Here is a 15,127-nt window from a genome sequence, read left to right as displayed (position 1 = left end):
CCCACACTTCTGATTGGCTGTGTAACCCCACTCCTCTCTCACGCTTCTGATTGGCTGTGTAACCCCACTCCTCTCTCACACTTCTGATTGGCTGTGTAACCCCACTCCTCTCTCACGCTTCTGATTGGCTGTGTAACCCCACTCCTCTATTACACTTGATTGGCTGTGTAACCCCACACCTCTCCCACACTTCTGATTGGCTGTGTAACCCCACTCCTCTATTACACTTGATTGGCTGTCGTTAAGGTCAGCCACTCTGGTCTTGTTCCTGCAAGGGGTTTGAGCTTCTCTGTCTTCATTGTTTTTAACTCAGTTGTGTGTGTGTGTGTGTGTGTGTGTGTGTGTGTGTGTGTGTGTGTGTGTGTGTGTGTGTGTGTGTGTGTGTGCGCGTGTGTGTGTGCGCACGCCCGTAGGGACGACAGGAAAACTGCTAGATAGCGTTTGCAAGAATGCTGATGAGTATCGATATGCATTAAAGACTTATGTATCTATATTACAGAGCAGCCCTGTCCTCTATATTACAGAGCAGCCCTGAGACCTGTGGCTCCTTAGATCTCTGGTTCTGTAACGTCTCTTTGCTTTATTCTTCTTAGCAGCACACAGACAGACACCAAGAGCATATCTACACTGTGTGTGTGTGTGTGTGTGTGTGTGTGTGTGTGTGTGTGTGTGTGTGGTGTGTGTGTGTGTGTGTGTGTGTGTGTGTGTGTGTGTGTGTGTGTGTGTGTGCGTGTGTGCGCGCGCACATGGTGTTGTGGTAAGTTGGATGAGGGCCTATGCAGGAGTCTGCAGATGTGTGTGTGTGTGTGTGTGTGTGTGTGTGTGTGTGTGTGTGTGTGTGTGTGTGTGTGTGTGTGTGTGTGAATGGCATGGATCATCTGCTATTGTTTCCTCCGGAAGTTATTGTGACTGCCTGTTGCATGCATGTGTGCACGTGTGTGTGTGTGTGTGTGTGTGTGTGTGTGTGTGTGTGTGTGTGTGTGTGTGTGTGTGTGAGAGAGAGAGAGAGAGAGAGCACACGTGCGAGTGTATCCGAGTACGAAAGAGAGAGGTGTGCGTGCGTGTGTGTGTGTGTGTGTGTGTGTGTGTGTGAGAGAGAGAGAGAGAGAGAGCACACGTGCGAGTGTATCCGAGTACGAAAGAGAGAGGTGTGCGTGCGTGCGTGTGCGTGCGTGCATGTGCGTGCGTGTGTGTTAAATGTCCCATACCTCACGTGTCATCTAGCCAATCAGACATAACTTTTGTTTCTGCAGGAGGTTAAAAATAGTGATATGTAAATGTATGTTTCATGTTTGTGTTTGGGAATCCAGAGAGGGGAGGGGCTGTGAGGAGAGGGGAGGGGCTGTGAGGAGAGGGGAGGGGCTGTGAGGAGAGGGGAGGGGCTGTGAGGAGAGGGGAGGGGTTGTGAGGAGAGGGGAGGGGCTGTGAGGAGAGGGGAGGGGTTGTGAGGAGAGGGGAGGGGCTGTGAGGAGAGGGGAGGGGTTGTGAGGAGAGGGGAGGGGCTGTGAGGAGAGGGGAGGGGTTGTGAGGAGAGGGGAGGGGCTGTGAGGAGAGGGGAGGGGCTGTGAGGAGAGGGGAGGGGTTGTGAGGAGAGGGGAGGGGTTGTGAGGAGAGGGGAGGGGTTGTGAGGGGAGGGGGCTGTGAGGGGAGGGGGAGGAGGCTACAGATGAAATGGTTTGTGCAGTGTAAGGGGGGGGGGGGCAGCAGGAGGAGCGGGGGGGGGGGGGGGGGCATGAGGGCAAACTCTTGTGTCATGACCGTGCTGTTGGGGCTGCAGCACTTATCCGTGTGTGTGTGTGTGTGTACGTGTGTGTGTGTGTGTTTGTGTGTGTCTGTGCGTGCGTGTGTCTGTGTGTGTGTGTGCGTGTGGTCACAGGTCTGGGGAAGACGAAGCGGAAGACGAGCGCCCGTGACGTCTCGCCCACCCCCAGCACGGAGGCGGAGCTCCCCTCTAACGGAGGCGAGGAGCGTTTCTACGACCTGAGCGCTCCCGCCGTGGTGAAGTTCTCGTACGCTGCGGAGCGCGAGGACGAGCTCAGCCTGGTGAAGGACGCCCGTGTGCTGGTGACGGAGAAGTGCAGTGACGGGTGGTGGCGAGGCGTCTCCGGAGGACGCGCTGGCTGGTTCCCCTCCAACTACGTCCAGGAGGACCAGGAGGACGAGGCCGGAGGGGGCGGGGCCACGGATCCTCCCGCCCTCCGCCCCGTCCCGCCCGACGGCTCCCGCGTGCTGCAGGTGGTCCAGACGCTCTACCCCTTCAGCTCCGCCACGGACGAGGAGCTGAACTTCGAGCGCGGCGAGCTGATGGAGGTGCTGGAGAAGCCGGAGAACGACCCCGAGTGGTGGAGGTGCTGCGACCGTCACGGCCGGGTGGGGCTCGTACCCAAGAACTACGTCACCGTGCTCGGCGACGGGCCGTCAGGGGGCGGGAGTGGCGGCGGGCCCCTCCCCCCGCGGCCAGCCAGCCCCGCCCACACGGGGATGTTTGCGGGGAAGGACTGGTACTACGGGGCTGTGACCCGACACCAGGCGGAGTGTGCGCTGAGCGAGAGGGGCGTGGACGGAGACTTCCTGGTCCGAGACAGCGAGTCTTCGGTGAGCGAAGGGCTGTGCTGTGGCGTGGGAAAGGAATTTGTAAAGTTCCTGTTCAGTTCTTTGTAAAGTTAACTGTCCAAAATGATTTGTAAAGTTGTAGCATTGGAAATTTAAAGTAGTATGGTACAGGTTCATTCTGAAGTAAAAATGCTTTGTTCAATTACAGTAAAATGTTTTTTTAACATGGTTGTGTTGCTGTATATGGATCAGTACAGCTCTCTGTATATATCTGAATTATTGAACATTGAACAATATTTGATAGAACAGAAAAGGATTTACAAATTAATGTTTAAGGTGTTTGCTTTTCTGTTCAGACACCAGAACTCACAGTGATTGCATGAAGCTGCTCCTGTCAATCTCACTCTCTCACTCCTCTCTCACCCCCCTCTCACTCCTCTCTCACTCCTCTCTCACTCCTCTCTCACTCCTCTCTCACTCCTCTCTCTCACTCCTCTCTCACCCCTCTCTCACCCCCCCAGCCAAGTGATTTCTCCATCTCTCTGAAGGCGATGAAGAACAAGCACTTTAAGGTGCAGTGCCGTCAGGGCGTCTACTGCATTGGCCAACGCCACTTCAGCACCATGGAGCAGCTGCTTGACCACTACAAGAAGGCCCCCATCTTCACCAGCGAACACGGCCAGAAGCTCTACCTGGTCCGCCCCCTCCCCTGACCTGGACACGCCCCCTCCCGTGACCCGGACACGCCCCTCCCCACTACTCCTGTGGACCTGCTCATACCCCCCCCCCCCCCTGCTAAATATGAGCAGGTCGGCGTCCCGTGACTACAGCGCCACCCGGAGACGGTACTCTGTATCTCACCTCCTCTTTGATCGTTCACGTGTTCACTTCTCTAAAGATTCAGCGGTGTTTTTGGACAAAAACAAACCTCTGTGTGGGGCGGGACGAGTTCGGGCCGCGGGGAGAGACCCTCAGCTGCCCCCTGCAGGCGGTGCAGTGTACTGTCCTGTGTGTCTGACCGTGACGGTCGCTGGTAGTGAAGACGAGTCTCCCGTCCACGGACCCTGGCTGCCCTCTGCTGGACTTATTTGGACATGCATGCTGAGCACGAGGCCCGTTTATGAGACTAATGTCAATAAACGCTCCACCAAATATGCCCCCTACACACACACACACACACACACACCCGTTATGTGTGAGCATACCGACACACACTGTCCATAGCAGCCTGAGCAGACACCCTTCACGCTACCCTGGACACGGTCACCATGGGAACCACACAAGACTCGTGACTCTGCTCCAAGCTTTTTAAAACATGTCTGAATGTTATATAGCGTTGTTGTTGTTATTTAAATTCACGTTCCAGCGTAATGTCTATTTAAACAAGAGTTTAAGGTGCAGATATGGGGGATTTACTAAGCACTGTACCAATGACAGTTGTATGAAATACCTTTTGTTTAATTAAAAGTTTTGCAAAATAATGACCAAATATCAGAGGCCATCGTCGGTGGATGGAGATGTCCATCAGAACACACACACACACACACACACACACACACACTGAATCTCCTGCAGCAAACTTTGTGTCAGTCAGATGCTGCAGTTTCACATAATGGTCACTAGGGAGAAGACTTGCACCTGCAGCAAACTTTGTGTCAGTCAGATGCTGCAGTTTCACATAATGGTCACTAGGGAGAAGACTTGCACCGCTGATCTGTTGCATGTTGACGTAACGCGTTCGGCTGATCGCCACAGTGCACGAGGTGAAGCTGGAGAACCTTCTGAGGTACTGTGGTGTTCTGGGGCGGACTGGCATACATTAGTACCGGGGATCTCTCCGGTGGGCCGCCGGTGGTTTAACTCGGCCCGTGGAGGAGCCACTGAGATGCATCCAATTGCACAGCCGGAGAGCCAACTGCAGTTCTAGACCTGCAGTTTTAGACCTGCAGTTCTAGACGTGCTGTAGTTTTAGACATGCGCCACCTAGCGGCTCGGAATGTAGCTAACGACAGCCAACTGCAGTTCTAGACCAGCAGTTCCAATGCATGCCGTAGGCTCAGGGGCTTGTATATTGTAATAATCCATTGTATAAAGAGTTTATTTGTTAAATATGCCCATTGATTCTCAATTGTTTTAGCCAAATCTCTAACATTTGACAAGTTTTAAACGATAATGTACACCACATTTTGTATTTAAATAGAAGTAGTACGCCTCATTTTCCCTGTTCTTTTAGGGAGTTTGGATTAATTTTGTCATTTACACACACAGCTTGTCTCCTGAAGATATTTTATTTTTAATTAAACTACTGGATTACTGGCATAGGCTATTTTATATTAAATCAGCAAAAATTGCATAATGTCCGGATGCTTTCAGTGAGTAAGCATACGTTTCCAGAATGTTAGGAGTGATTTATTTTACTTGTATACCTTCATTGGCATGCAACTAGCAAATATTATGTGATACTTGGGGTTTTTCGCTCACACGCCACACATCCGATTTCTCACGCCGAAAAAAAATCTAGTTTATTTACCTCTCTCTCTCTCTCTCTCTATATATATATATATATATATATATATGATTCAATGAGTTACCAGTTCGCTCTGGCGCAAACACTGGCGATCGATCGATCGATCGCTATATAATACTTAATTTTTGTCCATTTTACGTTCGCCCCCCCCCCCCCCCCCCCGCAACAACTTACGTTCGCAGGACTAGCATTTCTCTCAAAGTCGAAGTAGCTATAAAGTAGCCATAAAGGTAGCCAGAGACACACTAACGCTAGCCAGATTCATCCTTCGTGACATAAACATTGCGATAACACAAACATGACCTTCAGACCGATCATATTTACATTTACATTTATGGCATTTAGCAGACTAAATATATGTCTATCATATATTAATATGCTCAATTGTATCAATATTCAGAACATAGTCTGGGTTCTTATGGGTTAATAATGATGGGAAAATGCTACTTTAGCTTGCTTACTACTTTTAGTATTAATAGTAGCGTAGTACGTGCTAATTTCCTTCCTTTAAGTTGTTTCAAATTTAATCAAAGCTACTAAATAGCCATAAAGGTAGCCAGAACTAATGAACTAAGACACACTAACGCTAGCCAGATTCATCACATAAACATTCATGACATAAACATTACGATAACCCAAAAATGACCTTCAGACATTATCATATATCTATCATATATTATTGCTGCTTATAAATATCATTCTTCCATCTGCTCCCGCGACATACTAAAACACTATCTGGATATTACGTTACATACATCTAAAACTACGGCACGTCTAGAACTGCAGGTCTAGAACTGCAGGTCTAAAACTGCGGTTGGCTCTCCGGGTGTGCAATTGGATGATGTAGGAGATTACTGCCGCGCACTGGAGATACACGTCGCTGCAGAAGCAAAAGTCCAGGGGGTGGAGCTGGATGTCCAGGGGGTGGAACTGATCTAGATCCAACTCCTCCCACCGCCGTGTTTTCATTGGTCTAAAGTAATTGCACTACGCAGGAGGAGTTGTATCAGATCAGCCATTTCAAATCACTGTTGTCGTCCTTTGGTGATTACACTAAATCTGACTATTTGTGTTTGCACAACCACTGTTAAGTTGATCTAATCTAGGTGTCTAAGTGACGGTAGAAACTGATGTTAGAAGACGAGCGGTTAGCTAAACAGAATACAGATGTATTAAATACTTATGTATGTTGTGTTCTTCATATTGGACATAAACTGTTAAATTAATTCGTGTTTGCTGTAGTTACTTAAAATTTGTAATGGTTGTGCTGTTCGGTACTGCATGGACATGTTATTCAGTAGTGTGTGCATGTAACGGCCATGATCCTCATTAACTGAAAAACTTCACAACTAATATAATGCTATTTATATTTTTCCATCCATCTATAGATGCATATCACTGTTTTGAAAAAAGGACAGACGCTTTCAGTTGTGCAGTGCACTACATGTTGCAGTAAATACCACTGTCCATTCTGTACACCTGAAGTGTACTGTCCTAACGAAAAAAGTAATTTTTATTAAAGGTTAAAAAAGAAATAGTACATATTTAAGAAACGTACTATATTATGTTAGCAATCACAGATCATTATTCCTGTCCACTTTTACGTTTTCTTGAAAACTTAAAAAACGTGTATTGTGTTATTTAAATAACATTTAAAGAACATTTTGATCTTTAAATTGTAAAAGTCTTAAGGGTGAATTTATTAGATTTATATTTCCTGGTCGGAAAACGTAAGCGACACGTAGGAGGAGTTGGATTAGATGCAGCTCCGCCCCCTGGGCCGACCAAAAGAAACTATGGACAGTGGGAGGAGTTGGATCTAGATCTAGCTCCACCCCCTGGACTTTTGATTCTGCAGCGACGGGTACTTGGGTATCTCCCTAACTGGGGCTGGTGGTCATAACGGCACTTAGTGAAACCCGTTATGTAGCTAGGACCATGCGCAGATATACGTCTATAATCTATGTAAAAGTTAGAAAAACTTCAATAACAGCGACATGCTGCTGGGGGATCTGGATTTGGGATAGCACGTAAGATTCAGGCCGTGAACTGGTTAAATTAAAATGTAAATGTGCCATATTTTGTCAATTGTGATTTTTACACCACAATCGAAATTTGTCCTCCGCTTTTAACCCATCTGTGTAGTTAACACACACACACACACACACACTAGTGATTACTGTGGGAGCTGTGGATCACACGTGCCCAGAGCGGTGGGCAGCCCTAGCCCGGCGCCCGGGGAGCAGTTGCTAAAGGGCACCTCAGTCATGGCGTCAGGTCTGGGAATTGAACCCACGACCCTCCGGTCACAAGACCAGTTCCCTACCACAGGCTAATGACTGCCCCGTGTCAAATTAATGTGTGTGTGTGTGTGTGTGTGTGTGTGTGTGTGTGTGTGTGTGTGTGTATCTGTGTGTGTGTGTGTGTGTGTGTGTGTGTGTGTGTGTGTGGAGGACGTTGAGAGATGTTCCAACCTTTTACTATATGAACTTTTTTTCTAGGACTTTCAATGCCTTAAATCACATTTAATATTTTCATTGTCTCCTTAAAATACACTGTTAGTAAGTAAGTAAAACTGCATTTATATATCACATTTTAAAAAGTGCTATACAATAAACAAAATATTTCCCATCTCTAATCACCAACTTCACACATTACACTTACATTAACATATATAAGCATACATTAACATATATAAACATACATTTAACATACATTAACATTAGCACAGTCCTTCATCCACAGTTCCAGTTTATCAGTTGCCAAATGCTAAGCAAGAAAAGTGTATTTTAAGCTTAGGTTAAAAACCCGTCACAGATTATGTATTTCTGACATCATTTGGAAGACCATCCCAAAGTCTTGGTGCAACAGTAAAAGTATTTTTATATTTCAGCTGATTTTTAAGGGCATGGTTAGTAACTGAGTTTTTGTTCTTGCCTTAATATGTTATGTTACTCCAGACCTTGATATCCCCTAACAGAAAGCATGTTTACTTCTGTGGATAGTCCACTGTTCGTAATGAACAGACTTCATCTCCAGCTGTTTACTGATCCTTTATTAGGTTTAGATATAAATAGATTTAGCAAATGTCTAACTTGTGGTGTAGGAGCAGGGGCCGTACATTAGCAGGGCAATTCCAGTGAGATCAGGAAAAAAACACAATCTAGTAAATAAAGCCACTTATATGTCAAGACTGAAAATGATAAAAAAGTATAAAAGTATAGCAGTTTATCTGCCTGTTTTGATTAAAAGCAATCATCAAACTTCAGGATACCTGACCAAGACGTTCTCTGGGCCCTGTTAAGGACTTTGTCCTGTTAAGACTCTTAAGACTAAGGCCCCTTAGAAATGTTCAGTCCTGTGTGTCCAATCTCACGCCAACAGCCATAAGGACTCAAACAGGTCACCAGTTCCATGAAGCTCTCAGCCCAGTACACAGCACTGGTGTGTCCCTTTGGGCAGTGAGCACCATTTGTACCAGGAACGGGACAGTAAGGCCAGTTAGGGGGTGGAGGTGGAGTAGTGAGGGGTGGAGATGGGAAGGTTTAGAGGAGTGGAGGTGGAGTAGTGAGGGATGTGGTAGTAGTTACAGGGGTGGAGGTGGAGCGATGAGAGGTGTAGATGGAGTGGTGTGCAGGGTTCACAGGACGTTTCTGACCCTGGGAAACCTCCGCCTGGCCTCCACACTGATAACAGTCCTGCACACACACACACACACACACACACACACACACACACACACACACACACACACACACACACACACACACACACAGAGACCTTCACTCCTCATTGGCTGCCACATGTTCAAATGGGTCACAGGACTAATCAAATCACACTAATTCCCCCGAATGTCACATGATGGCAAGAAACATGCAATCAGTAAAATTAAATCAGATTGAATTATTTAAAGTTTAAATGTAGAAATCCAGAGCAACTGACCTTGTTGGTTCGTAAGTAATCTGTGGTCGGGATGAGTTCCTCTTCCAGCCTTAGACCGCCTGGTTCTCAGCCATGATAATCTGGTTACACAGCCATGATAATCTGGTTACACAGCCATGCTAATCTGGTTACACAATTAATTTTCCATGATATCTTACTTGACCTGTGTTCATCTTTAGGATTTTCAGGTATCCATAAAGAAAACATAAATAAAACATAAACATGACATAATATCACAAACATAAACATAGCATGCTATATTATACTATACCATAACATACCTTAGCACAGTGGTTCCCAAAGTGGGGGGGCGCCCCCTAGGTGGGGCGCGGAGCTATTGCAGGGGGGGCGCGGAGCTTGGAAGTAAAACATGTGCACGTGTCAATATGGGGGGACGGGGGGGGGCGCAAAAATATTCTCATCTACTAAAGGGGGGCACGGCAGAAAAAGTTTGGGAACCACTGACTTAGCATAACATGAATATAAACATAACATACCATAAACATAACACAAATATAACAAACATAACATGAACATAAACATAAACAATCATAACACAAACATAACCCCCCACGCTAACCTCCATGGATAAATAAAACAGAGAGAAAATCTCATTAATGTCTATGAGCTTTAAAGCTTTAAGAAATGAGATTTGTACATGTGTTCTGATCTCTTTATTTCCAGGTTTCACTGAAATACAACTAGTTAATTTACTGTTATGAAAAGGAACCAATCTTCAGAGTTTTTGATGGTCATTTTGTGGATTTTCCTAAACAGTAAGAATGTTTACCCTTTTAGAGTGTCCCACTACAAGGTTCAGTGAGAGTCAGGGAAGAGAGGTTAAAATATCTAAAATGTTTATGTTATACCAAAGCTCAAGCATTATATATAAAACACCTTGCAGAATTTGAATGAAAAAATCAAACTGGGAAAATATTCAAAAGGGCTCTGAACAGCCACTAGTCATGTCTGATTCAGTCGTCTGGGCAGACCTGTGGTGAGGGGCTCTGAACAGCCACTAGTCATGTCTGATTCAGTCGTCTGGGCAGACCTGTGGTGAGGGGCTCTGAACAGCCACTAGTCATGTCTGATTCAGTCGTCTGGGCAGACCTGTGGTGAGGGGCTCTGGACAGCCACTAGTCATGTCTGAGCCAGTCATGTAATGACTGCATAATGTCTCGTGTAATGACTGCATAATGTCTTGTGTAATAACTGCATAATGTCTCGTGTAATCACTGCATAATATCACGTTTTGACTGCACAATGTCTTGTGTAATGACTGTATAATGTCTCGTGTAATGACTGCACAACGTCTCGTGTGATGACTGCACAACGTCTCGTGTGATGACTGCACAACATCTCGTGTGATGACTGCACAACGTCTCGTGTGATGACTGCACAACGTCTCGTGTGATGACTGCACAATGTCTCGTGTAATGACAGCACAACGTCTCGTGTGATGACTGCACAACGTCTCGTGTGATGACTGCACAACGTCTCGTGTGATGACTGCACAACGTCTCGTGTGATGACTGCACAACGTCTCGTGTGATGACTGCACAATGTCTTGTGTAATGACAGCACAACGTCTCGTGTGATGACTGCACAACGTCTCGTGTGATGACTGCACAATGTGTGGTCACTCTACTGCAGCATACAGGTTTCAACTCTGTGTAACTCTGTGTCAGTAGACATCATACATTACAGCCTAAGGTCAACTCTACCAGCTCCTTGACAAACTAACCCTCCTCTTCTCTTCCGTAAGTGGGCGTGGCCACAGTTACCTCCACCTCCGGACTTTTGTATTTATACTTCCTGATAAAATCTCTGGCCATTCATCACCACATCTCCTGTAGGGGGAGTAATCCAATAGAGAGTCGCCTGTCTCTGGGGCAGCTGCAGAGGCCAGGACAGCAGGACAGCAGGACACCAGGACAGCAGGACACCAGCGAGAAACATACGGCAAAACTCAGGTAGTGCACATACAGCACACACAACACAAACAGCACACAGAGCCTGACCACTCATTTCTCCTCTCCTGATCTCCTCTCTCCTCCCCTCTCTCCTCTCCTCTCTTCTCTACTTCTCTGTCCTCCTCTCTGTCTCTTCTCATTTCTTTTTTTTTTGTAGCGTCTCAGTGTCTTTTAACGATGCTATCCCTGATCACGCTGTCAGTTTACCACCATAAATCATCATTTACATTGACATATTCTGCCACTTATTACAGAAAAGAGGACCTGCTTTCTCTCTGAGCCAGATGGGGTGGTCTGTTTCTCTGAGGTAGATGAGGTGGTCTGTTTCTCTGAGGTAGATGAGGTGGTCTGTTTCTCTGAGGTGGATGAGGTGATCTGTTTCTTTTAAGTAGATAGGGTGGTCTGTTTCTTTTAAGTAGATAGGGTGGTCTGTTTCTATGAAGTAGACAGGGTGGTCTATTTCTCTGAGGTAGATGCGGTGGTCTGTTTCTCTGAGGCAGATGCGGTGGTCTGTTTCCAGGAACGAGCATCATCTTTAATTAGCTGTCTATGTCTAGTGCTGGGGTGGTGAGAGGTAGATAACGGACAGTTGGCACCATGTAGATGTTGTCAGATCTGCCCACCACTTGCTCCAGTGTGAGAAGACACATCAAAGAGGCTCTGCTCCAACATCCAGGAGGTCTGAGGCCTCTCAGATCTTCAGCCAGCCCTCCACAACTCAGCCTCACTTCACACGTCACACACAGTTGGTCAACACCTTCATGAACTGGTGCAGTTATATCAGAAACTTCAGGAATTCCAACACACACTGAATATAGTCCCATCTCTGAGGTTAAATCTGATCAGGTCTGATCTCTGAATGGCAGGATAAATCTGATCAGGTCTGATCTCCTAGAGGTCCGAGGGGAAAGATACAGTGTGTGCAGTCACAGCAGGTTTAGTGGTCATGTGTTTGGAGTGTCGTTTTCATTATCGCCAGACTTCCAAGCTGAGAGAATGAACAAGCCTGTTAAAGATGAACAGCTCATCTTTTTATTTTATCCTGAGACCCTGTGGAGGGTGTGTGTGTGTGTGTGTGTGCGTGCGTGTGCAGGGTGTGGGTGTGTGTGTGGAGGGTGTTCGTTACCTGAGGCTCTAAACACAGGAACGAAGGATGCAGAAAACACTTGAGAAGAAAATTCCAGAAATTCCCACTTTGACTTCCGTAACCACCCGATGCCGACGTTAATAACGAACCTTGAGCGTGTGTGAGTACGAGAGGGGCTGGCTGGGGACGCTGGGTAGCGGTTTAGATCATGTGACTGTTGTTCAGGTTTGGGACAGGGCGTTGGTGTGAAGGACAGAAGCGCTGTAATGGGGGTTGGTCTCTGCTGGTCTGGACACTGCTCCAACATAGTGATAACAGGGCAGGACCTCGGGGACACACCGCAGGTGATACTAGTCCTCTCGCATGCTTTAGAAGGTCTGAATCATCTTCCTTCCAGCCAATAGAAGAACAGCATGTGCAGCTCACCGCAGGTAGGAGCTTCCTGTCAGCCCGGGTCACACTGTCCGAGCGTCCGGTCCCGTAACAGGCCACAGGTGCAGCTCCTGCATCAGACCTGGACCTCTGTGGTCAGGCTGGCGGACGGCGGCCAGACGAATCGGGCCGGGCTGAATGCGTGCGCTTTCTTTCAGCCGTTGTCTGATCCAGAATGGCGGAGCGGTACGACTGTCACTACTGCAAGGAGTCGCTGATTGGGGAGAAGTACGTTGTGTGTGAGGAGAAGCCGTACTGCGTGACGTGCTACGAGAGTCTGTACGCCAACACCTGTGAGGACTGCAGGAAGCCGATTGGCTGTAGCAGCAGGGTATGTTCCTCAACACCTGAAGGTAGCAAGCATACGCGGAGGGTCAGCACCTCCAATTAAGGTAGACTGGATCAAATCCCAATGTAACTCTGTACTGCTCAGCTCAGTGCTACCTTAAGTTGAAACCAACGTCTAAAGCATTATCATTGATGTGGTTTGCTGTGGTATTACGGATTTAGTTCTGTATCCGGTCCGCATGCCCGTGGAGCAATTAGCCCAGACCACTTGTGTGTGTGTGTGTGTGTGTGTGTGTGTGTGTGTGTGTGTGCTGACAGGACCTGTCGTACAAGGACCGTCACTGGCACGAGGATTGCTTCCACTGCTTCCACTGCCAGCGCCCCCTGGTGGACAAACCCTTCTGCACCAGAGATGAGCAGCTCCTGTGTACGGAGTGCTACTCCACCCTGTACTCCTCCAAGTGCCACCAGTGCAAGAAGACCATCATGCCTGGTGAGTGGGCGGGGCCAAAGGTTTATAGAGTAGGTGGGGCTGAAGGTTTGATGAGTGGGCGGGGCCAAATGATTGGCGTGTTGAATTCAGCATTGGTGTCTCCCAGGCTCCAGGAAGACGGAGTACAAGGGGTCCAGCTGGCACGAGACCTGCTTTACCTGCCAGCACTGCCAGCAGCCCATCGGGACCAAGAGCTTCATCCCGCAGGACAACAGCAACTACTGCGTGTCCTGCTACGAGGAGCAGTTCGCCTTGCAGTGCGTGCACTGCACGAAGGTGGCGCTAGTGAACACTCACCCCCTCATCCACTCCATATCTCACACACCTGTTTGAAGAACTTACACTCCTCCCTCTTATGATTCCTCTCAGCCAATCACCAGCGGGGGCGTGACCTACCGCGGCCAACCGTGGCATAAGGACTGCTTTCTGTGCACGGGCTGTAAGGAGCAGCTGTCTGGCCAGCGCTTCACCTCTCGTGACGGCGCCCCCTACTGTCTCGGCTGTTTCTGCAGCCTCTATGCCAAGAAGTGTGTGTCCTGCACCAGCCCCATCAGTGGTACGAACACACACACACACACACACACACACACACACACACACACACACACACACACACACACACACACACACACACCCTGCTGTGAACACATCTGTCTGGGTCTGGGCCCTGCTGTGAACCCTGTGGGTCTAATGAATTTATCATTTAATGCAATCAAATTAATAATGTTTTGCTTTGCTTGAGCCTGGCCTGGTTCTGTTCTGACCGGGTCTGGCTTGGTCCGTTCTGACCGGGTCTGGCCTGCTCTGTTCTGACCGGGTCTGGCCTGCTCCGTTCTGACCGGGTCTGGCCTGTTCCGTTCTGACCGGGTCTGGCCTGGTTCTGTTCTGACCGGGTCTGGACTGTTCTGTTCTGACCGGGTCTGACCTGCTCTGTTCTGAACGGGTCTGGCCTGTTCTGTTCTGACCGGGTCTGGCCTGGTTCTGTTCTGACCGGGTCTGACCTGTTCCGTTCTGACCGGGTCTGGCCTGTTCTGTTCTGACCCATCTCAGCAATGCCAGGCCTTGGCAGCAGCCAGTACATCTCCTTCGAGGAGCGTCAGTGGCACAACGACTGCTTCAACTGCAAGAAGTGCTCCGTGTCTCTGGTGGGCCGCGGCTTCCTGACCGACAGGGACGACATCCTCTGTCCTGAGTGTGGCAAGGAAGTCTGAGTATTGGCCATCTGCAGAATCCACTGGAGCCTTCTGGAACCTTCCGGAACAATCCCTTCATCTGTTAATAGATGGCTTAAAGATGATTTTCAGTCTAATCACAAAGTTTGCCTAACATTTCATCAAACACTGGAATATTAATATTGAATATAGTTGAATATTAATGTTTTTAGCAGGTTTATACTTTATTCCTTGTTCAGATAATTACTATATTATATCATCATATCATCATGATGATTGATATACAAGTCTAGGACATCAACCAGACTAAATCAGTAATATAAACTGTGAGAAAGATTTTATGCAGATTTCCTAGACAAATACCACATAGAGAATTTGAATGAAGAAATCAATATTACTGTGCTGATTTCTAAGAGATGGTGACAGACACTCAGATGGTGTCAGACTGCAGCTTTTCTGTGTGCAACTGCTATCAATAAAAGTGCTGGAGTGTTTTACCTTTTCTGTAAGAGGCCTGAACCATCATCTCAGCATCGAGCTCTGCTCTTCTGGTCTTATTTCACTGAAAGGGTGAATATGTACTTACAGTGGAACCTGGAACATGCCATCATAACCCCACTGAATATCCCATCATTATGATAAATACACACACAAAGACCA

At 47.6% G+C, this 15,127-nt stretch overlaps 2 protein-coding genes across 3 annotated transcripts; both read left to right on the top strand.

Annotated features, from left to right (window-relative positions):
- Positions 1-1,707: 1,707 nt before the first annotated feature.
- On the top strand, positions 1,708-4,042 carry LOC143506895 (cytoplasmic protein NCK2-like; the record flags this gene model as incomplete). The annotated part of the gene is made up of 2 exons (XM_076996480.1): positions 1,708-2,595; positions 3,075-4,042. Coding segments are annotated over 2 exons (1,080 nt in total), but the record flags the coding sequence as incomplete, so codon positions are not given.
- Positions 4,043-4,178: 136 nt separating this feature from the next.
- LOC143506896 (four and a half LIM domains protein 2-like) lies at positions 4,179-14,942 on the top strand. Of its 2 annotated transcripts, XM_076996482.1 has the most exons (8): positions 4,179-4,339; positions 10,466-10,782; positions 10,879-10,995; positions 12,673-12,845; positions 13,121-13,295; positions 13,402-13,571; positions 13,665-13,851; positions 14,346-14,942. In XM_076996482.1, exons 4-8 carry the CDS (start codon positions 12,690-12,692, stop codon positions 14,504-14,506), a joined length of 849 nt encoding a protein of 282 aa, XP_076852597.1. In that variant the 5' UTR covers positions 4,179-4,339; positions 10,466-10,782; positions 10,879-10,995; positions 12,673-12,689; the 3' UTR covers positions 14,507-14,942. The 2 variants fall into 2 exon arrangements, with proteins under 2 accessions (XP_076852597.1, XP_076852596.1); XM_076996481.1 differs by lacking the exon at positions 10,466-10,782.
- The last annotated feature ends 185 nt before the right edge of the window (positions 14,943-15,127 follow it).

Source organism: Brachyhypopomus gauderio, unplaced genomic scaffold (assembly GCF_052324685.1).
Source record: "Brachyhypopomus gauderio isolate BG-103 unplaced genomic scaffold, BGAUD_0.2 sc597, whole genome shotgun sequence".
NCBI classification, from domain to species: Eukaryota; Metazoa; Chordata; class Actinopteri; order Gymnotiformes; family Hypopomidae; genus Brachyhypopomus; species Brachyhypopomus gauderio.
Note: the sequence above shows the minus strand (reverse complement) of the source record. Positions and strands in the feature narration are given on the sequence as shown.

Bases quoted from the DNA above. Each gene is read 5' to 3' on its own strand.
- LOC143506896 (XM_076996481.1), top strand. From the start codon at position 12,690: ATGGCGGAGCGGTACGACTGTCACTACTGCAAGGAGTCGCTGATTGGG. The intron at 13,296-13,401 runs GTGAGTGGGCGG...GGTGTCTCCCAG, and splicing joins CAAGAAGACCATCATGCCTG to GCTCCAGGAAGACGGAGTAC. The intron at 13,572-13,664 runs GTGGCGCTAGTG...GATTCCTCTCAG, and splicing joins AGTGCGTGCACTGCACGAAG to CCAATCACCAGCGGGGGCGT.